General features: G+C 32.9%; 1 protein-coding gene across 1 annotated transcript; it reads right to left on the reverse strand.

Annotated features, from left to right (window-relative positions):
* Window positions 1–942: 942 nt before the first annotated feature.
* LOC120334023 (uncharacterized) lies at window positions 943–2,365 on the reverse strand. Its single transcript, XM_039401465.2, has 3 exons — window positions 2,225–2,365; window positions 2,014–2,112; window positions 943–1,720 (listed from the first exon to the last, which is right to left on the reverse strand). Exons 1-3 carry the CDS (start codon window positions 2,316–2,318, stop codon window positions 1,530–1,532), a joined length of 384 nt encoding a protein of 127 aa, XP_039257399.2. The 5' UTR covers window positions 2,319–2,365; the 3' UTR covers window positions 943–1,529.
* Between the last annotated feature and the right edge of the window lie 22,068 nt (window positions 2,366–24,433).

A 24,433-nucleotide genomic window follows, 5' to 3' on the forward strand; every position in this document is an offset into this window, starting at 1 on the left:
TTATGACCATCCATTATAAGATGAATTGACCTAATAAAATATTAAAGCAAAACTTATTACTTGAGATTTCTGACTGAATCAATTCTCAATTGTTACTTACGTTTACAGAAACGAATGTTTTGTGCTGTGATGTCACAAATAACCATCAAAGTTTCGTGAATTATATTAAAAAGATACTCATTATTCTACAAATTAGAGACATCTATCGCTAGGGAAGTGATTGTGATGAATTTTGACTGAAAACTAAGATGACTAATAGCTACAAAAAGTTCTATATATTAAAAGTAAAAAGCACTTTTCTAGTAATCGTCAAAGCAATACCGTTGTAATCAATAGTCATTTACTTTGTGATAAATATTTATATAAACAGATTACCACCATAAAAAAAGGAAACTACATTCATGGCGCTACGTTCATTAATTCGTAATGAGGCCTGCGCCAGCATGTTAATGCTTGAACATGTTGTTCTTGAACTTGTCGAAACATACGTTAAAATACACAAGAGGATGAAACGGTATTCACATTTGGGTTTGCATTTGTTCCTAGAGTTATTCGCATATCAGAAAAACCCTAAGAATTAAATTTAATCTCTTGGTCATTATTTTTGTTTAATAAACGCAAATTTCGGGCAATTTTGTGACTAATATCCGGATGTGACCCACAAATTCAATTTGAAAAGATAGATCATTTTCTTGCAAATGTACAATCTTCCGAAAATGTAATAACATATGTATGCATTCAAATTCATTTCACATCAACGTATTTTTTTTGACGATTATTAAATTTTTAGTTGCGACATTATTTAATCAGATGCGTCCCATATTATGCTTCCTTATTTTTATGAGAAATCCTGAAATTTCTGAAATTTTTCTGAAAAATCTATATAAATTTATTTTTTATATATCATATACTCAATTGCTATACTACGTATTAGCTTACGAATAAGTAATATTACTTTATTTGCATGCTCGTTAAATAGTACTTTATTGAAAAAAAAATCAAATATGTTTGTAGATAATAAATATACCGAATCAGAATGCATAAATTACAATAGAAACATATATGATAGAACAGACCGAAAACAACGAAAATATTGAAGGCTAAGGACTTTGAATTTTGAGTCACCAAATGGAATGGCCGAACTACTGATACTTCATATATATATCAAAGAATATCAAGTCTTAAAAATCATATTCTCCGTCATATTTTAAATTTCTTGCTTACAAGCAGTGTTTTTAAATCATAACAACATTTCAATCATGCAGTAACGTTTATATGTATAGGTAAAAGCCAAATAGGATTTTCGAATTTTATATCATTATTGATACATTGTTACGTATTTAAGTCTATATGTTTATGGTGTGCGATACATTTGATTTACTAACCTCAAATGAATAATAAAAAGTTAATTTTTTTACAAACAATATAGGCAAGTAATGAAATACAATCAAGAGAGAAAATTTCAATATACGTTTTCTTTGCTAAAAACATCATTTTATTTTGTTGGAAAAATAATGCAAGTTCTCGGGTTATATGATATATAAGGGGGCATCGTATTGAATTCCACCGTCTCTTGTTTGACGATTTAAGCCGGAAATTAGTTCTTGTAGTCGAACTGAATTTTCCGTTGTGTCATCCTTGTATTGATCTAACTTAGTGTTAGGGTTTTCTGGCATTGACGGCATCACACGACGAACGAAGGCGTGTGGAGTACGTGGTCCTAAAATGAAAAAGTGCGTGTTAATAATAAATGGTAACTTGTGAACGAGTAGTAAAACAATCGTAGTGAATTACGGTGATTACAATATATAAATTATTTACTCGTGATTGCAAGCGCAATAGTGTTTAAATTATCATGCAAAAAGATGCCCTTAGTGGTGTATAAAACAGAATGTTCTCATAACGGGTCAAAGCATTTGAACACCCAACGCGTAATATCATAGTCCTGGTGCACAAAACTAAGCCAGTTATAAGCACCATCAAAATAAAGAAAAAACATCTGCCCATACTCACCACAAACATGTTTCCACATAGCATACGATAGTCTTGAATACAACTCAACACATCTTCTTTGTGACGCCATATTTCTTTCACGTATATGGTTTTCATATTCTGGAAAGTAGAGAATAATTCATGAAATTAATTATTATTATCACCTTATTTAACTTTCATAAATTAAGAAATATATATTGTAGCAGAACATTTTCTCATTTTAGATACGTACCTGAAGATGTTAGTCTCGAAGGTGCAGAATAAGCCTTTGCAAAAATGATATACAAAACACATAAAGTCATTATGCTGTGTACGGCTCGATACATTTTAATTACTGTTATCTTCAAATAAAATTTTAATTTATACTGTCGTATTTTACCTGTAAATAAAATAACAATTTATTTGATTTGATTGATTATTTTTGAAATTCCCTGTACTGTATATTTACAATTGAAACATAAAACTCTCTAATCATATATACAATCACATGGCGAACCACGCCTCTCGTCCTGTTACCAGTCCATAACGGATAAGGGATTAGTTAGCGAGTTAATTTTAATTTCAAATGCATGGACTTGATGGTGGAGGAAGTCGTAACCGACCAGCGATTCACCTGCGTGAATCATCCTACGACGGCGAGAAGTCCAGCAATCCTCTCACACATAATTATCTCCCACGGGATTCGAACCTGCGAACCCACGCGGGTAATTAGCGGTGCTGTGGCGAGCGTTTATGACTCATTTTGGTGTTTCTTTGGTTAGGTCATTTAAATCGGGGGGTGTTTAATCATACAGATCCACACATGACGAGGCTTAAATCCCCTACTGTAAGCTTACATTGCACAGATTGCAAATTCAATCAGGCAATGCTTGAAAACTCAAGCATGAAATTATAATACGATCGGGTCGTCTTTCCTATGTGAAAAAGTTTTTGAAATAGTATACATAATATTATACAAAAACATCTATTGGGTAATTTTTTTAATTTAGATATGCTTATTCCTTAATACACTCATATGAAATATGGCTTATATATATCGTCAAAAATGAATATGACTATGAACGAAATATTACTAAACGTATAATCTCGAAGCTGCAATTTGATTTCTTCTGTTTGTGATTTGATCAGAATCTAAAGCTATTACAATATCGTATGAGATGTGTCATAAATTAATAATGAAGAAGTATTCAAAATAAGCGAAATTGATACTTGAAACGAATAGTCATAGTTCATTAAAACAAAACCATAATTTTGACACATGAAACAAATGTATTATCGTTACGTTGGACCTGATTATTTACCTATCTCAGTTTTTGGAGGTATTTATTCTTAACGTTAACAGACTAATCTTTCTACTCTAATAACGATTTTATATTTAGAATCAGGTATTTGTATATATAATTCAAATTTATCCGGAACAGTTTACACAAACACTGTTAGAAACCCCTCAACTATTGCCTGTCCAACTTTCTAATTGTATCGCTGACCAACTCAACAGAAAATAAGCAATGCGCTTTTTTTCGCAAGGCACATTTGTCAGTAAGTCAGGATTTTTTTTATCTTGACTAAGAGTGAATGTATAATGTCCTAAACTTTAAACTAATTTTCGCGTTTCATCAAAAATGTTGTAAATGTTTTAAATAACTCTTTGGTGACATGAACAGATGGCTTGAGTAAACAATTTTTTTTGTAATTAAAAAGTGAAAAAACTTAGTTTAAAGTTTAAACCATAATACAAATAACTGTTAGTTACTTAAATATATCCAGAAACGTATGCCTGATAGTGCGTTAGTATCTGCGCCGTGAATAATTATCGTCGTATGGTCATGGTATTTTTATTACAGAATACGTCTGCTTTAAATATTTCAACTCGGATGAAGTCAAATCCAGCAGGATCGTTGCAGCAGATTTTTTTGTTCCATAATTCGACATGTTCTCGAGGGATTGCATTACAGCTATTTTAATGCTACGAATGTCTCAACCGAACATGATATGCTATGCTCGCGTGATCAAAAAGTTTTAAGTAACGGCCTTTTACTATATATATTAAATACGTATGCGTTCGTTTCAAATATCACAATATTTCTTCCAATATACGGTTGTGAGTATAAAGTTTTTACGATTGTTTAAGAAAATCTAGAGATTATTATCATTTTTTATTTAAGATCGATAAATTAATCGATCTAAAAAACATCAATCGAAATCGAATAATTCTTAAATGCGTTTCACATCACCTTCAGCATGATCAGAATATCATACAGTGAAGACATAAATAACAACAAGGACACATGCTGTAAAACTCGTGTTCCGAATATGTTGAAACAACCATGGCAACCCGACCAGGGCAACCCGATCCGGATTACAGAGAACCCGAGCGCTCTTGTTCAAAAAATGTCTGCATACTTTATCGCAAAAGTTTTTATGAATCACAAAAGCAATTCTTACACATTTCATCCTACTTATACCATAATTCAACTCACTATATCTTGCTATCTATGCAGAAAATACCTTGAAATGTTCGTTACCGGAAAGCATTGTTGGAGCTTGTAGAAGTTTCGGTATCATGGCTAGAAAAATACAATAACAGTCTGGATTTCAAACTACTTTTTTTAACATTTTCTTATTTATTCTAATCATTTGTTCGAAACATTTAACGACTTGCCATCTTTTAAATATAGTACTGAATAATACTATTGAAGACATAGGAGCTATTCTTGTAACCGCTAAATCTTAAGACGAACTGATACAAGATCTTCTGGTACGTGTGAAAATCCGAGTTTCCGTTTTTTATATCTTTTATTTTCCCTGTAAATCCATATCATGCTTAGCATCACATCCGTTTTCACGGCATATTCATTCACAATACCGCAATCTAGATCAGTCTATGATTTTGATAAGATAGAAGTCGACAAGGAAATTTATGAATTATTTAGTTGACTTTATTGCTGCGATAATAAAACTTTTGACACATTTGGAGATACATAAATCATGAAACAGATTTAATCTATCGAGTCGATCTACAATTTGAAGATCCAAGTTTCCAGAAATAAATGTGTAGTTAAAGTATGCATATTTTATCAGTAATATATAATATATAAGAATCATTTTTTTCTATAACAATATTCCGTAAATTTTATAATTTTATTCCAATTTGAATTGGACAGAAATTGGACGTACAAGAAAGAAAACAAATTTGTGGACCTATTATTCTAGTGCTGATGAGTTTTAATTTATACAATGTTGAATTATTTCCCACTTTGACAAAACTGAAATTTTTCTTCGGGATTTTTTCAATATTATTTTATAACAGTACAAACTTTGTTTCTTTGATCAAAAAGGTGCCGTGAACAAATTTAGTAATGTAACGTCTAGCGTAAATGAGGTACAGTATCCTGCTATGCTCGCCTGCCTTCAGTGCTTCAAGGCACAATTCATCCACCGAATTACCTGTCTGCTATATATATTTCCATTTTTGGGTTAAGAAAAAATTACCAAGGAAATAAAACAAAAATAAAATATAACTTACAATATCAACATAACTAAATATGAAACTACATTCTATATTGAACCTACAAGAACGCTAATAATTTTGATTTCACAACTCCAAAATGTGTTTGTTCTATTCTGATAATGTAATAGAGACTCATTTGAATCTCCTAGCTGTTGACAGTCTTTTATATCCAAACCTGACCTGCAAAAAATACAAACTTTTTCGCATTTTGTCCACTGAATACAGATTTTAGATGACGTCAACAGCGACTTCGCCTTTGAGACTTTATGACGCCCTCTGCGGTGCCATGCATCCATTTCTTCCGTTCGAACATATAGGCACCAAACGATTATCGAATACTTAAAAGCACCGGCGGAGGAAACATCAATAAATAAACAGAGCGTTGTTAGCGATAAACTATAAAAATAACTTTCGTAACAAGATAGCAAAATAAAAATATCCATCTAATGTTTATAAATCAAAGATGATAAAAGTTTACTAATTATGCAACAATAAAACTTGGAATATTTATGATCAATTTTTGTTGCAACTTTACGTCAGTATGTGGTTTTTCTTGTGAAAAGCATTTATTGATTGCATGGGAATGAATATCGTTTACTGTATTCATATACGCTTTGGCATAAATGAGTTATCAACATAATAAAAACTTCGATATATAGATTTTTTAAATGGACTTTTGGAAAGGTTATATTGTACTCATTGTTTATGAAAGCACCTTCATTTCCCACTATGTTTAGGTCATGCAATTAGATGGTGTTATCCATATTACATTAAAAAGGAGTGTCATCTCATTTCAGAAAATATATTTATATTATTAAACCATTAGAATTGGTTTTGACTTGATGAAAATATTTTATTCATTTTTGGATAGTATAAGATCATATTATTATATTAACTATGTGGTGCGCTCTGATTTGAGATGTAATAAATTAATTTAGGTGCATTAAAATCGAAACATTGTTAAATTTACGTGCAACGCAGAGATCGTAAAATGAATTATTACCAAAGCATTTAATTTTTGGTCAAAATGGCAGAAGTCCATAGGGACAGTTGTCGATAGCACTTGGCAAAAATTAGTCGCCGACCATTCGAAATGATTTCCGTTTCTCCTAAATCCACTCTAAAATCATTAATCGCATCTATTCTTGGTTTCGGAGAATCAACCTTTCAAAATTTGTGAATCACGAATATTCGATTCTACGATCAATATTACTGTCGCGTTAACAAGTTTTTCCATGGTAAATTACAATGGGCGAACGATTACAATATAAGCATTTCAAAGTCTTTGTTGTCCCTGGTCTTCTAATTAAAGATTGTTGGAAATTTTTTATATTTTATAAATAGGAATATTTACATTTCATTCTATCTTATCACACGTCAGACTTTCATTTCATGTACATCTCTGTATTCATGAGATGAAAAGCGTTTTTTCGTGTCTTAGTTATTTTACTTATGGAAACACATATGACACTATAAAGTAAAACTATGACAATAAATTTTGGCTGTGGAACTATATGGCCAAATTGAATAATTATATCCAGTCCTGGAAAATCATTAATAAAAAAAATGTGAAAAAGATATACGTTTTTGTATGGAAGAAAACTATCGATACGCGAAACTGTTTATATATATAGGATGGCACATAAACCACTTATTGCATTTAATTAGATAAGATGTTATTTGGCGTTATAGGAGGAAGTTGGTAATTGATGCAAATTTACAAATCTACTTTTATGCAAATCTACAGATCGTATGGTAATTTTGAATTAATTTGTGTTTGTGACTCTGATCAGAGAATACCGTCATGGAAGTGTATTTTATTAATGAACAATTGCGTGTTTATAATATGTGTGGTCCCCGAGAATTGTCCCCTACCTGTTAGTTAGCTTCTGCAACATTTTAATACAATTTTGCCAGAACAGGAAGGTATTATTGAATATAATAAGATTTATTCACAGCGTCCTGCGTCCAAGGGCTGGTTATATAAAACATAAAACACAAATTTTCCTCAGGAATTCGAATTGTGGACCTTATTGTTGTGGTTTCTCGTGGAAACAAGATCGTGTAATTCAATTCATATTGCGTACATAATCACATTCGCGCGTCTTTTTTCAATATCAATGTGCAGTCTCCATTCGTAACAGAAATACATGAAAACTGCTTTGCATTTAGAAATAACTGCCATTAAAATAATGGACATTTATGTGGCTGTGGATCTTATGAGTAATAATGAAAAATCCCTTATGACTGATTTTCAAAGCAATGAAATCTAACTTTACAAACCTTTCATTGTCTGGCTGCTGTCCAGTGACGTTCGCCCTGCTAAAGGTTTCCAATGCCACAAAACAGAAGTCAATATCTCATTTGGGCCTCTGTGTAAGTTTTACTTTATGCAAATTATCATGATGAGAATAATAATTTTTTTTAGTGCTTGATCTTTTGTGTGGCCTACGTAAAAATGCTGTAGGACAAGATAAATTTACAGATAAACTATATATACTATAAACTATATCTTGAAGAAAGATTTTACAACTTTTAGAAGTAGATTCTTTAAGGTACGTTACAAATAACACACCGCGCCACCATAGATGTACTGTGTTTATTTTGAACCAGAACTGCTTTTACGGTAAATGTCAAGTTTACTGTAAATTTGTCTTAACATGTAAAATGTTCTTAATGTGACCAAAAAATTTTGAACCTTTCACAGTTATTAGGCAACAACTAGAATCGACCTTTCTGATGACGCAAATTGCATACTTACAAAGCGAAAATTGATCTATTTTCTGTTTCTCATTAAGAGCGGAATTCAGACTAAATTGTAACTCTCTGACTCATTAATTTGATTCATTAAATAGACTAATTGAGCGTGACAATTTTATTAGATTTGAAATTTGTAGTGTTTTTTCATACGGAACAACGTACTATGGAAGGCAATTCGTCAACATCCTTTGGTATTTGTTACTCAGTTATGTTAGGAGAATGACAGTATTTAAATCATAAATTGTAATGAATTTCTTATATACGTGTGATTCACAGCAAGTAAAATAAATATTTTCCCGTAACTTAACGTCAAATGAAACCTTTTTTGTTATTATGCATCGTTATTATTGAACTGTTACAGTGTTTTAGAATATACCATATGTTTTATATATACAATAATCAAACGACTGAAAATGTGAAAGGAAATAGTATAGCTTTGTAAGTCATTCATATCAAATATTAAAGAGTTTCTGTTGATGAACAAGTAGTACCGCCGTTGATTGATAAAGCAATCCCGTTGAAGTAAGTCTAATCGGTCATTCTGAATAAATTTGTTCCGGTACCTCCAGTCGATAATACAAAATGATGATTAGCGATCTCAAAACTAGAATATTCCTGTTAATGTCGGAAGTACTTAACGAATAATAAAATATTCGACCATGTCGGCCGAAAACTGGAAAATTTACTCCACTCAAGCTCAGAAAATATATTTCAAATTTATTCTGAAGTTGTAAGTTGGGGTTTCAACTTATTGATTAATGATTACAAAATTTTGAAGTATCAATCCATTTTGCATTGGTTAAAAAGAGGCGAAGAAATAAGAACCAAACAAAAATAATATTTTTGATGGCCTGTTTCTTCTCTCGTTCCAATATTAATACACATTTTCAGTTAGAGACTTCGTCATGTCAATCTGGATTCTGGATTTTTATTTAACCCTCTATTGTCAGATGTTAAAGTTTGGCAACAAGTGGACTTGTTCTTATGCTTGAAATCCCACACATCTGCGATTCACAATCAATTATTTTTTGTAGCATAATATATATTTCAAAATTTATCGTTATCTATCGTTTGCTTGTCACTTGGAGCTTTTAAACTTTCAAAAACTTTGGATATCGATTATATTTTGCCAGATATAAAAATTTTATGTACCTTTAAGGCGTCGGAAGTTTTGAAATACTGTGTGTTATCTATCCTCCTTATCTTTTGCTGATTTTGTATAGTGATTGAAATTATGTTAAAATATACAATCAAATTCATTTATTCCGTTCTGTACTTTTTCCTAAATATCTTTTTGTTATGCATGCCGTTGTTGCTCGACTGGTTGTTGTGAATATTACAAAAAATGTTATGTAGCCCGTGGATAGGTTAACTATTGTTTACGGATCCCCACAATGAATTTATAACAATAAAAACAAAAAAACACAAGCTTTACTTAAAATATTCAGAATCAAAATACTAAACTATTCTTGATAAGGTTAATTACAAGCTAAAAATACATCTAAATTTCACAGATAATGTTTAACGATGTAATTTTGGCACTTGACAAACATTTAATAAAGTAGTGACAAAATGTGCCAACAAGAGGGTAATTGAAATATGAAATCATCTATTGGATAACTTATAGATAATGTAGTATTTGAATTAACGCCTAGTTGGCCGATTTCGACGCTACCGTTGTGAAATTTCATTACTTCCGTTATTGCTTCTTTGGACAGTGACAAAATTAGCAAGTCTGTATTTTAAATAAATAAACGAATAGCTTGGGGAGCCTCTAGGTTTGGGGCTCCATATGGAGGACTTTGAGAACCTATGGTGTATATGGTGTTTCTAATTGATGCATTTTCTTTTTTGAAAATTTACTTCACAAATCAATGCAGCCTACAGATTCAACGTTTATCATGTCTTGGCTACATGGCATAACTAATCACGATCAAGATAGAAATTTGAGTTTTATACGCCCAATGCCAAAAGTCCCAGCAGCTTGATAGCTCCCCCAGACTCGGGACGAGGTCAATGGTTTTCTATTGAAAAATTCGTAATTGAAATAAGAACTGGGATTATATATTATGAGTACACAAATGGTATTTAGACGTATTTTTGGATTTATTTTTTCATCTGTCATTTGTAAGCATACAAAATTTGACATCCGCAAATAAGGCTTATTATAGTCTGGCAGGTAGGTAAATAGCAAAAGTACAAAACAAGACTCTATTGGAAGTTGTTTCCAAATTAGACGTGAGAATTTTAATTGATACAAGCCGATTTTGTTTGCATGTTCATAAATGATCAACCCACTATTTTACAATTTGTTCCAATCTCAGGAAACACTCATACAAAACCCGACTACAAAAAGATAATAACAGACCATATGGAGAGTTTGTAATCGTGGGAAACCGTCACACATATTCATTATGTTATTTTACGCTGAAACAGATTATGCTTTTATTTAAAAAACAATGAATTCACAGGCAGGTAGAATTGTTTTATCTACATTTGTTATGCACGTTAATCTTTAGTCATCGCAAAATATGCTTATCAATATTAATGCCAATGGGAAGACCTTTTCTTTACCAAAAACTTTTTATTCGCTTCTTAGGTGATTTATGGTATATTGTCGAATGTTAGCTAAGTGAATAACGCATCCATAAACATAACAATATTGCTCAACAATATGTATGTGTCGAGGCAAAGTTTTATTATGATAATTTAAGATATAATATTCCCACTAACATTTGACATTCATGAGTGATATAATAATACTGAGATTACCAAGGAATTGCATATCAAAACACTACTTTGGCCGAAACGTGAATAATCAGATATCATGCCAGATGGGATGACATGGAATTCGTATTACGAGACTTTTGCGAACATGAAAAATCATGTTTTTCTCAAAATACAATTATACCACGGCGTCATCGAAGAGAATACTATTTATGCTACGTCATTCATTATCTTGTTTATGCCACTTTTTGTCAATATATAGAAAGATTCTAGTTTGATAAAATAAGGTGTAAGACTTTCAGAACGCTGACATCGTAAACTTCAAGGATATTAGAGTCCTATATTAACACATAAATGGTGAGATCCTGTTTGATTTGTTTTCGTTTTTTATTGAGAAAAATTTTACTTTCAAAATTTCCAATACTGTAGTTTATCGAACCCATCCAACTTCAAACCTCTGCCATCCACGTTGTTCCCACGAGACAGAAACCGGAATTTATGAGGAATACGTGACTGTTTTTATCTACAGATTGAATTCCGTGTTGTGTTCATATTCGAGTTTAATTTTTTGACCAACAAATTATATAAAGGCTCAATATATATGAAAAAATGGTGCTCCCGAAGTATTCGTACCAAGATGGCGCACAACCTGAACATAGTATGTGTACCAGGTTAGGGTTGTTCAGGTTGTGCGTCATCTGGGTAAGAATACTTCCGGAGCGATAAAAAAATTAACTGCGGGACTATTTTGAGAGTTCAGTCATATGTTATGGCAGATTGTTGCTGTCATTCAAGCAAACGAAATCCGTCTTTATCCTGTATAACATCCGTCTTTATACCACTATAATATTATGTTTACGCAGTCCTATTTTGTATTGTAGGAGTACTTTTTTACAGTTTTTATTCATTCAACCTGCTGAAAATAAAATAGTAAGTATCTGAAACATAAGACTTTTACTGAATTGCATTCCGGTGCAAAAATGATAATTGGGTATTCTGGCAATTCTGACAAAAAAAAAACATACACTAATGTTTTATCACAAACATTAACTTGTTATTTCGTACTCATGCAAAACAAAAGCAACCATTTCGGATTGAAATTTTTGTTCTGTTTATTTAAAACAGAGCAATTTAATACAGTTCATTTCATCAATATGGCTTTAAATTCACTCAATAATCAAATTTGAATTTTGCAGTATCAATTTACATAATCGTATGACGTCAATGGGTATATGTGGAGAACTCATTTAAGTCATCGCTGTCATACGTTGACCGTCTTCTTCATCTAGTTTCTTGTCACTAACCATATAAATAATGATATCATGTTATAGCGGGTTTATGCAACCGAATTCATATGAAATTTCGTCATATGTTAATATGATATATACAACTTTTTTGAAGTTAGGCAAAAAATATCACTAACAAACATACCAACAGTAATCCTATAAAACATGTACATCAATATTGTTAGCTTCGTCGATATAACTAGGTGAGGCGGAAGAATTTTAGGGCACATGTTGGAAGATGCCTCTCTAGCACCAATTGAAGGTTATTTCAAAATTGGCCATAGTCTTTAGGGGCAAGATATCGATCATGCTATACATGAAATATGTTTGTTCAAAATGTTACGAATACAAATCTCAAATATATAGACAAATAGTATTCCCGAACACATTTTCTAACAGCGCTAAGATATATAGCATTTTGCATGTAACATGTCAATAAATATATATATATATATCCAATTGAGAGAACGATACCATTTTACAGCTAATTTGCATATACACATTACTAAAAGTAATTAACTTCAGAAAAAATTGGTATATAGTGATATAACAATGAATTCTATGATGTTCAAATTGTAACATCTATGTAGTTACCACCCATAAATAAATGTAATGATAACAATAACTTTACAATGAATATGTTGTACATAAGCTATTCTTGAAAAATCTCCTCAGGTGCGGTACAAAAAGTAAATTGCACCCAATATTGTCTGCCAGTAACAATATGAAATTCAATACTCCTTTCTGGTAAGAAATGAGCACCCTGCATAAATTAAAGTACCAAAATACGTGCTTAAAACGTCTCCCCAAATCGCTATTTTGTCTGGTATTAATTTTTAGGGTACATGTATATATTGTGATATTTCCCTCGTCATTTTCGTAGTGCGAGGTCGTCATACAGTAAGCTGCTGTTCATTTCTTAGTTTTTCTGAACCATGAACTCGATCGTTTGGAACTGGTACTTTTTGTGAGAGCTAATTCATCATCGATAGTTGCATAGATTGGTTCTTTTTTAATCCTTTGTTCTTCTAATTTTCCCCAAGTTTCGGTGCCGGTAGTACACATTTTTACATAACTTCCAGTATGATTCATACTGATATTGGAACTTGTAGTTTTTGAAATTGGATTCATGAAGTGTTCAATCATTAGATTATTACATTCAGTCGATTTTGTGATAATATCTTCCTTTCTGATTTCAGTTTTTATATAGTCGGTTGACAATCTATTTAAATCGATTGTTCTGAATAACAGAGGTAGTGCTTCCGATCTTGTAGCCTTGAAGTCATTGTAATTTACCCAGATTCGAATCGCCTCCCATTTTATTTCTTCTGATGGAAATACAGAATCATGTGTTTTAATGTAAATTAGTATGTCTTTTTCAGAAAAAATTTTGAAACCTTCAGTGTTGAAAAATCGAACGAAGTCTGCCATAGGATTAGTTATATCTTTATCTGTTCAATAATATTAAATGACTAAATAAAAATAAATCAAGTTATTGAATTTTTTTAATTGAAATTCAAAATTCAAGGTCAAGGGAACTTTCTTCGCAAATACATAGAACTTATTGTCCGTTCATGCAAACTTTCGCATAATTAATCAATTGTTGATTCTAACGATTTTACAATTTGTAATAAATATAAATCAGAATTTTAACAAATTCAAATTTGACAAATAAAATATTTTAAATTAATCATCGAGAACTGCTGAACAGATTCATATGCATTATTTAGCACGATTGTAAATTTTGTCGAATATTGGCAAATACTCCAGCGTAATTGTTAAATGCTTGATTATATACTATATATTGGAACATACACTGAGATGTTGCCCTAAAAAAATGGCGTAATCGATGTTGCAAAACCAAGTAAAATAACTCCGTTTATAATATATTCATTCAGATCAATCTTTATTATATACAATGAACGTTTTGGAGGAGACATTTTGTAACTGGAAAGAAATCTTTTTTCCATCAGAATTTGATATATTATTGAATAACAAGACAAATTATTAGGCAATTGTTTCATAAATCATTCTCTAACATTCGAATTATTACTTGATTAAATAAATTTATGTTTTTTTTATCGAGGTGTCCCAGCAATAAATATGTCATTAAAACATTTTTTGAAATTCGATCATTCAAACAAATGCAACCAATAGAGTTAAATTTTATAAAAATGTTTAATTCTTGTCCTTGTTGCGTAGGCTTGTACGCGCTTCAATTTTAGGGTGACCATTCACGCCGTCGATATCCTCATAAATCCGATCATTACTTTTGCCGTCTTTTGATTTCGCCATTGTATTAGATGGAGACATTGGCACATACTGTGAATCCATAACGTGATCAAGTAGCAAATTTGAACATTCAACTGATGTTTTAACCATTATGTCAGATCTGATAGTAATTAGGGATTCTCTTGATAATTGACTCAAGTCAATCATTTTGAATAGCGTTGGCAATGTTTCTGACTTATTACTTTTTTGACTTTCGTGGTTGATCCATATTTGAATGGCCTTCCATCTGATTTCTTCTGATGGAAATACAGCATCGTGTGTTTGAAAATATACCTGGATGTCTTTCTCTGATAAGTTTTTATAACCTTCAGTATCGAAAAAGTCATTCAAATTCGCCATGATCAAAAAGTTATGAAGCTTTATTTCTGAAGGGAGAAAACTAAACGCAAATTGAAAGACAAATTTTTTTTTTATAGCAGTTTAGTAGAAGTAGCAATCATGCATGACATTATCAATAAATAGTGTGTGTGGTCATGGGTTGAAATTAAACATGAATTAGCATCACAAATACTGAATTTATAAAGTGTTTACATTCAATCATGATTAGTTTACGTTATTTAAATTAGACGCAGTTTAAATCCATGATAGTTCAATTACATACAAAGCTTCCTTATTTGAAGAATTATGCTTCGTAATAAGCCCTGGCAAATCTTTGAGAGCACTTTTAAGAGCAATCTTAGAAACAATACGAACGAATTTTCAAACATAAATTGATTGACTTGGCAATATTTGTACATCACCTTAATGGCTGTACTTGTATATTGATTTGGATATATATACATATGACTTGGCAGTATATGTATATTTGGTTGACTGTATATGTACCGGTATATGAGTTGGCGGTATATGCATATTCTTGGCAGTATAAGTATGGCTAGGGTTACCATATTTATGCTCCATATATTACCACTTCAGAGTGCGACGTCTGTAAAGACAACGACCCTTTAGCTGTGATTTTGTAACTTTACATTTTCTGATTTTAATATATAGGCCTATATTCAAAGCTACCCCGGCTGTCTTCATTGACCATATTGTCATCGAGAATTCATGCGCATATACGCTGTCCAAATCTCGGGTTCAGTTCGAAAAATAGAAATGAATTGACGTTAACGATACAGGTACAAATAATTCGTATTTAGACTAGTTAGTATTGGTTTTACATGCAATACGTTTTCCAACAATGTTAGCGGGAAACAAGGAAACCAACGCCTTCACCTTCAGTAAGTAGGCTAGCGCTGCGCTACAAAGAAACAACAGTAACAAAAACATGTTCGTGTTCTGTATTATGCTGGATAGCTGAACGCCAAAGCGGGACGGCGGGACAAGACGCTGAAAAGCGGGACGGCGGGACAAGACGCTGAAAAGCGGGACTGTCCCGCCTAAAGCGGGACGTATGATAAACTTATGTATGGCACGTTACCAATCCTATCGCCTGTGCTTAGTTTGTGAAAACAAATGACGAAACATCAACCAATTTGCTAATTGACCAATAGGAAAGAATTCGCCTTTGCAATAATTTTATTGCGCATTCATTTTATGCACAATCTTCATTATTTATATTCTAGTATTACATGTTTCGGATAAATTTATACTTTCCACCGTTTCGTCTAAATGTACTTTTAACTACGACATCATATGCCATTCTTGGTATACTGTTGTTTACGTTTGGACATCTTTCTTCTAACTTGATGACAATACGCATTTAAATATTACAATACAAATATAGTTATCTAGAATTTGGAAACATTTTATTTCTTGCAAAATCTCACTTTGTTAACTTTGACTTTGTTATTCTTGAACATTATAAGACCTTTTCATCAAGCACAAGTTTCCGCAATGTTACTGGCTGCTCTTCAACTAAAATTGATTACAACTCTTCAGTAATTATACAGCTGATTGCTCAACTGGTTTATTTGTTAAGTCGCGAATATTTTCTTATCAATTGTTGACTTTTATCCGGATTTACTTTTGGGCAAATATCTATCGTATATGTATCGCGCTATCGATGAAGATGTTTGACAATATCAAACTGTTTCTTTTTTGTAATGAATATCATCCCCATGCGTTAATAATTACACTTAATGTCTAATTACACTACGCGTTGCAATATGCTATATGCCAGTGAAGGATTACAAAGTGTCTCCATTAATGTTGAGCTCTGAAACTCGACTACCAGCTGACTGTGTAAAAACACGATTTGCTTGTTATGTGCCTGAAAGATACATGCGTATCGAGACCCTCTATTAGAGAGCGGTATTAATGTTATAGATATATACTGGCAGTTATAAACAATACAAAATATGCAACTCGATGACTATCAAAACTTCAGCATCTAAAACAGCGCGGCATCATGTACGAGCACTGCGTAAAAAGGTCATATGTGATGTCATACAACATAGGTTGTAAGCACAATTAAACAATATGCTTCATATGGAAGTTTCCCTGAGCATCGACTTTCTTCTTTGCCTCAGTAACAATTGCTAATCAGCAAGATGCAAAAAGTGAGGGAACAATAAACGTTTCAGCAGCCAGAAACTTCTGTTACTTAGGCAGAATTTTAAATGTGGTTTTAAATATTACCTCGTTTTCGTGTTTTTGCGTTAGTTTTTTTAATCTTATGAATAGGGATGTAAGTTTCGAATATTTTTTTTTTCGAATCGAATACCGAATATTTTTTTTTCGAATCGAATATTTCCGAATCGATTCTGATTAATACAACATCACTTTTTCTTTGACTTTATTCAACACACACAAGGTTATTTTTCAGTAAACACGCATATTAATACATGCACGCATAATAATGTTCAATTGAGGTGAACAATAAACTAGCAATCATTCACTGCTGCATCAAACTTCGGTTGCAGTGCAAGAAGTTTAACTCATTTACGTGTGTACCACTGAGTCTGGTTCTTAATCTGGAAACTGTCAAACCAGCAGAAGAGAAGGCTCTCTCCGCTGGTGCTGACGTACACGGTATAGCCAAGTACCGATTGGCCATTTTGTGTAGGGATGGAGAATCAGTTTTTCGGGCATGCCACCACAATAATGGGTTTAACCGCTCTGTATTTCTGTCCAATTTCTCTTTCAAGTACTGTGAAATTTCCTCCGACACTTTAGATGCATATCCTTCCGATTCAGACGAGCTTGACTGTTCAATCCCTATCGAAAAGAGTCCTTGGAGAGAATTTTGTTCCACCTCTGGAGCAGTAACCGCAGAAGGTTCAACGTGTATTTCATCTTGTATTTCTGGCATTGAAGCTTCAGTGGCTTCCATTTCTAGAGAAACTCTGACCTTGAAACACAAAAAATATTATATGGGTTTGTACAAGTCTATAAATGATATGAAAGGGATAATGTTAGTTGAACCACTTGTATAACTCACACAATGAACAACAGAATCCAGAATACTACCAACACATGTAAAAGAAAAAATCACAGTTGCAAATTAGGAACATCACAGCCTATGCGTTTGAAAGAGTAATTTTGACCTGACTTCACAAATTTAAGAAATACAATGGTATACCAGATTTTAAGTGAATATTACCTGGACTCTGAAAGAACGATCAAAAAATTTCCCTTTATGACAAGGATGGAGCCATGTTGCTTTTTGGAACAAGTTGACCTCTTCTTGACTGGGTGTTTCCAGTATAGAACGAAATCGAAGTTTGAGAGAATTTATGAGAGTGTTGCAAAATTCATTCGTAATAGCTGATAGTGTCCCACCCTCATTTCTCTTTTCCTCACAATGGCCCAACAGCCCTTTTGTGAGAGGAATCAAAGAGGAAACTGTTACATAGTCACCTTCAAGATGGTCAGAGGCAGCCTGTCAAAATATGAAACAAATAATTTTATTGCATACATATATGTGCTAACAAATATCAAGAGATATGCAAAGTAATTTACACTACCTTGAAGGGTTCTAAAATCTCTGCTAGCACTGTAAGCATATTCCATGTTGTTTCACCTAATTCCAGGTGACTTGCTGCTGTTCTAGGAGTAATTGTTGGGTCACATAATACAGATCGAATAGTCCATTGATGAGAGATCAAATTTTTTATCATAACATAAGTGGAATTCCATCTTGTAGATACGTCGATTGGCATTTCTATTGAAGGAGATGTGCCATCCTGAGCATGTCGATGTCTTAAAGTTGTCATAGCTTTCGTTGATCGGCGAAAGTACTGCACCAAATGACGAGCTCCAGCTGCAAAAACGAAGAAATTATTGCACTTAACAATACAAATGCTTACAATGAAATAATAACCTATGCAGATTAAAAAATATGCATTTTTTCTCTCATAAATTAGGTTTTTACAAAGACAAGTAATTTTAGTTAATAAACCTTTTCAACATAAATTAAAATCACCTAATGCATGAGATATTTCTTCAATTTTTAAGCCATCTTTGATGCAGAGCTGAATCGTATGTGCAGCGCATCTAATATGGTACCAACCATATTCTTCGTAAAGTGAACGACAAGCTGACACCACATTTGCTCCATTATCTGTTGTCACTGAGAGCACCTTTGTCGGGCTGATATCAAACTCACTCAATGATTTTAAAATTTCTGATTTTATATTTTCTGCCGTTTGAGCCTCATCCATCTGTTCTGTTGTCAATACATACTTGAGTAATTGACCATCGCTCGGATCTACGAAATGGGCAGTGACAGTTATATATGCTTGCATTCTTGCACTGGTCCACATGTCTGTTGTAAGTGAGACAGATTTTTCTTTTATGGCCCCTAGTATGTTAATAAGCTTTTCTTTACATTCTTTATACCTCCTTTCAATATGTTTAGTTACAGTGTTACGCCCGGGTAATACATAGCCTGGCTGTAAGTGATGTATCAGTGAACGAAAATGCTGTCCCTCAACAAGGTTTATTGGCCGGAGGTCTCCAACAATAACTTCAGTTATCAATCTATCTATTGTCTCACACTGACCCTTAGTTATTGGCTTTAAATAGGCAGTCAAGCTGCTTTGCTGAACTGAAGAAGTTCTGGAATTAAAAGAACAACAGGTTAACCTCATCTCAAGACTGCAAGAGGACTTGTTGAATAAAGTCCACTATCCAGACTATCTGACTACAGGACTATGTTTCACCAAAAACTACAGACAGGCAGAACTACTGACAGACTGAACTAACAGAAATTCATAGCATGTAGCGGCTTAAGCGGACGAAAATTAGAAAACAAAAAGATAAATATACGGGTGTACAGGATAAATATGTTAATCCTATCCTAAGCTATTGACTTACCCAGCATGAACAATGTTTCGGGGAGCAAAGGTGTCCTCACATGTAGGCCTATCCTTCACGTCCTTAGGCCGGATATGGCTTGAAATGCCAGTTGAGGCGGTCACAAACGTATGCTTCCTCCGTAAATGGTTTAGCAAGTTTCCGGTAGTGTTTTGATACACAAATTTTTCCTTGCAAACAGAGCACAAGGTGTAAAATGTGCCATTTTCCTCCAGCGGCGTACAGAAATAATTCCACACAACAGACGTCGGCCGCCTACCCTGTTTTCTGATACCGGGTTTCGACTTCTTATTGATGTTTTGCATCTATCAGTTTATGAAATACACGTTTGAAACATACGATGGCATTACAAATGCACGAAGCGACTAAAATAAACGTGCGGAGCTCGCTCGCAGCCACAATAAACATGTCTAAACCAGTCACTTTGGTCTAAACTTGTCCCGGCGACATAGATAAATAGTCGATAAGGCGCAATTTTAACAATTAATCGATTTTATTCGCTGGCCAACGTGACGTTAGTCTTACGACGCGGAGAATGCATTGTTTCAATTGATTTTTTTTTAATCAGAATCACGGCTCTTTTTTGAAAATTGCTTCGAATCGATTCGAATCAGATTTGATTCGAATCGATTCGATTCGAAATTCTGAAACTTACATCCCTACTTATGAATCATAATGATGGTTTAAAACATAAAAATAGTTGATAGGCTCTAACTCGCGAAACCGCTCTTAATATAAACACCAAAAATTTTGAAATGATATATTATGGGAAGAATTTTCCTGGGGTCAAAGGTCGGAGAAACATCCATTGACGGATACGTTACGGCTACGCGGTTGTCCTAGCTCCATAGGTCTGTGACGATGGCGATTCTTTCATATACACCCAGTCTAAAGGTGAATCAAAATACCAGTACTGTTAAAGCTATTTGAATGTTGGAATCTTACAAATTATCCCCAATTTGATTAAAATCATGGATACAAGTTTATTTTCCAATTTTCTAAGAATGAGTTTCATAAGTAACACATTACACAATTCAAGTGTGCGGAAATATGTTATTGTTTCAGCGATTATCAACTCATTTGAGATATTCTACGTCGTTAAAAAACTCCCGAATTCGCAAAGCATAAAATCGCGAGTGCGATCGTAGAACAGCCACACGATGCACAGTTTTTAATTTTGATGACGTCAGCACACAAATCTTTAAAGTAAAAAACGAACCCACAGAAGTAATGGACTTATAGTGACAATAACACCCTTCAACTACCAAACAATTGAAAGCAATTGGCGATTTATTCGAGGTTCATTAATAAAGACTATCTGCGAGGCAGACTTCAATTTGTTGAAGTTGACACTAATCGTTCCCAATTTTTTCGAATCGAAACTGGAGTAATTCAAGGATCCTGCCCTGGTCCATTATTATTCATATTTCATTTATAAACGACATCTACATTCCTCTGATTTTATGAAAAAATTATTTGCTGATGGTGACACTGGTCTTCTCAGCAGTTCCAAATCTTCAACGGACCTCCAAAACATGTTAGTCTAGAAATAAAAATCGCAACTACAACAAAACACCCCTGAAAATCAAAATCAATGGAATGAAGATTGAGGTGTATCTTCATATAAATATCTAGGATTAAACATAGATTGTCGTTTAAAGTGGGGAGTACACATCAATGAAACGCTCAGTAGGCATTTCGAGCAAACTTTAACATTACTCAGAAAGAAACACTCTGAGATAGTCTATTATTTTTACTTTAAAGCCTATGTCCAATATGTAGTTGTTGCTTGGGGATCGGCCTCCAAGTAGAAACATAATCCCTTATAGGCCTACTGCTCATGTTAACATGAATATCATGTACTGCATAACTGGTCTCCTCAAATATACCGATATTTATCAGCTGGGAATTTGTAAATTGATGCAACAATTCCCTAATAACTATTTCGCCAAGCAAATCAGTGTTCACGATTATAACACCAGATCAGCATCACTATCATCATTCCACGTACCCCGTCAGACTTAATCTAATACTCAAAATTCATTTAAATATAATAGTGTTACCATGTGGAAACTTGTCGGCTTACTTCGAATGTTTGTAACAACTTGACTGGGAATGATTTCTGTTGGCACCGCATGGCGAAAACGAATGAAAAAACCATCTTAATGAGTACTGACCTAGTAAATATTTTATAATTGCGATAATCGATTATTACATTACAAATTTGGGCCACTAACTTTCTCATTTTCATATTACTTGTCTCCTTATATATACTCGTATATACAAGCCAACCCAACGATGTGATGTTAATGCAATTATGGACGTACCCAATAGATAACGAACAGGCGTAAACAGGGTTCGTCTGATTCAGTATATTTTTTATTCTTAATTTCACTCGAATCTCAAACATGTGCAATATAGTCCTTTTCTCAGTGCTACCGTTACCTTCTATTTTACTTTTTGAACTCCTTCCGCCTCATATGTTCATTTTCCAGACTCATTTCACCCAATTTTCTTATTTCCTGCCCTCATTCATTGCATTTAAATTTATTTCACAGACTCATTCTACCATCTGCATTCAAATTCCAGGTTTCTTCCAACTCGTATGTATATTTACTTTACAGACTCCGTTCATCGTATGTATTTTTTACTAGACTGCTCCCGCCTCATTAGTTTATTTTTGACTCTTCCCACCTCTGATATTTACTTTGCAAACTAATTCAACCACAGATATTTATAAATTGGTATATAGTGATATAACAATGAATTCTATGATGTTCAAATTGTAACATCTATGTAGTTACCACCCATAAATAAATGTAATGATAACAATAACTTTACAATGATTATGTTGTACATAAGCTATTCTTGAAAAATCTCCTCAGGTGCGGTACAAAAAGTAAATTGCACCCAATATTGTCTGCCAGTAACAATATGAAATTCAATACTCCTTTCTGGTAAGAAATGAGCACCCTGCATAAATTAAAGTACCAAAATACGTGCTTAAAACGTCTCCCCAAATCGCTATTTTGTCTGGTATTAATTTTTAGGGTACATGTATATATTGTGATATTTCCCTCGTCATTTTCGTAGTGCGAGGTCGTCATACAGTAAGCTGCTGTTCATTTCTTAGTTTTTCTGAACCATGAACTCGATCGTTTGGAACTGGTACTTTTTGTGAAAGCTAATTCATCATCGATAGTTGCATAGATTGGTTCTTTTTTAATCCTTTGTTCTTCTAATTTTCCCCAAGTTTCGGTGCCGGTAGTACACATTTTTACATAACTTCCAGTATGATTCATACTGATATTGGAACTTGTAGTTTTTGAAATTGGATTCATGAAGTGTTCAATCATTAGATTATTACATTCAGTCGATTTTGTGATAATATCTTCCTTTCTGATTTCAGTTTTTATATAGTCGGTTGACAATCTATTTAAATCGATTGTTCTGAATAACAGAGGTAGTGCTTCCGATCTTGTAGCCTTGAAGTCATTGTAATTTACCCAGATTCGAATCGCCTCCCATTTTATTTCTTCTGATGGAAATACAGAATCATGTGTTTTAATGTAAATTAGTATGTCTTTTTCAGAAAAAATTTTGAAACCTTCAGTGTTGAAAAATCGAACGAAGTCTGCCATAGGATTAGTTATATCTTTATCTGTTCAATAATATTAAATGACTAAATAAAAATAAATCAAGTTATTGAATTTTTTTAATTGAAATTCAAAATTCAAGGTCAAGGGAACTTTCTTCGCAAATACATAGAACTTATTGTCCGTTCATGCAAACTTTCGCATAATTAATCAATTGTTGATTCTAACGATTTTACAATTTGTAATAAATATAAATCAGAATTTTAACAAATTCAAATTTGACAAATAAAATATTTTAAATTAATCATCGAGAACTGCTGAACAGATTCATATGCATTATTTAGCACGATTGTAAATTTTGTCGAATATTGGCAAATACTCCAGCGTAATTGTTAAATGCTTGATTATATACTATATATTGGAACATACACTGAGATGTTGCCCTAAAAAAATGGCGTAATCGATGTTGCAAAACCAAGTAAAATAACTCCGTTTATAATATATTCATTCAGATCAATCTTTATTATATACAATGAACGTTTTGGAGGAGACATTTTGTAACTGGAAAGAAATCTTTTTTCCATCAGAATTTGATATATTATTGAATAACAAGACAAATTATTAGGCAATTGTTTCATAAATCATTCTCTAACATTCGAATTATTACTTGATTAAATAAATTTATGTTTTTTTTATCGAGGTGTCCCAGCAATAAATATGTCATTAAAACATTTTTTGAAATTCGATCATTCAAACAAATGCAACCAATAGAGTTAAATTTTATAAAAATGTTTAATTCTTGTCCTTGTTGCGTAGGCTTGTACGCGCTTCAATTTTAGGGTGACCATTCACGCCGTCGATATCCTCATAAATCCGATCATTACTTTTGCCGTCTTTTGATTTCGCCATTGTATTAGATGGAGACATTGGCACATACTGTGAATCCATAACGTGATCAAGTAGCAAATTTGAACATTCAACTGATGTTTTAACCATTATGTCAGATCTGA

The sequence above is a fragment of the Styela clava genome, chromosome 15 (assembly GCF_964204865.1).
Source record: "Styela clava chromosome 15, kaStyClav1.hap1.2, whole genome shotgun sequence".
Taxonomy (NCBI): Eukaryota; Metazoa; Chordata; class Ascidiacea; order Stolidobranchia; family Styelidae; genus Styela; species Styela clava.

Bases quoted from the DNA above. Each gene is read 5' to 3' on its own strand.
- LOC120334023 (XM_039401465.2), bottom strand. From the start codon at position 2,318: ATGTATCGAGCCGTACACAGCATAATGACTTTATGTGTTTTGTATATC. The intron at 2,113-2,224 runs GTACGTATCTAA...TCTACTTTCCAG, and splicing joins TTCGAGACTAACATCTTCAG to AATATGAAAACCATATACGT. The intron at 1,721-2,013 runs GTGAGTATGGGC...TTTTCATTTTAG, and splicing joins TATGTGGAAACATGTTTGTG to GACCACGTACTCCACACGCC.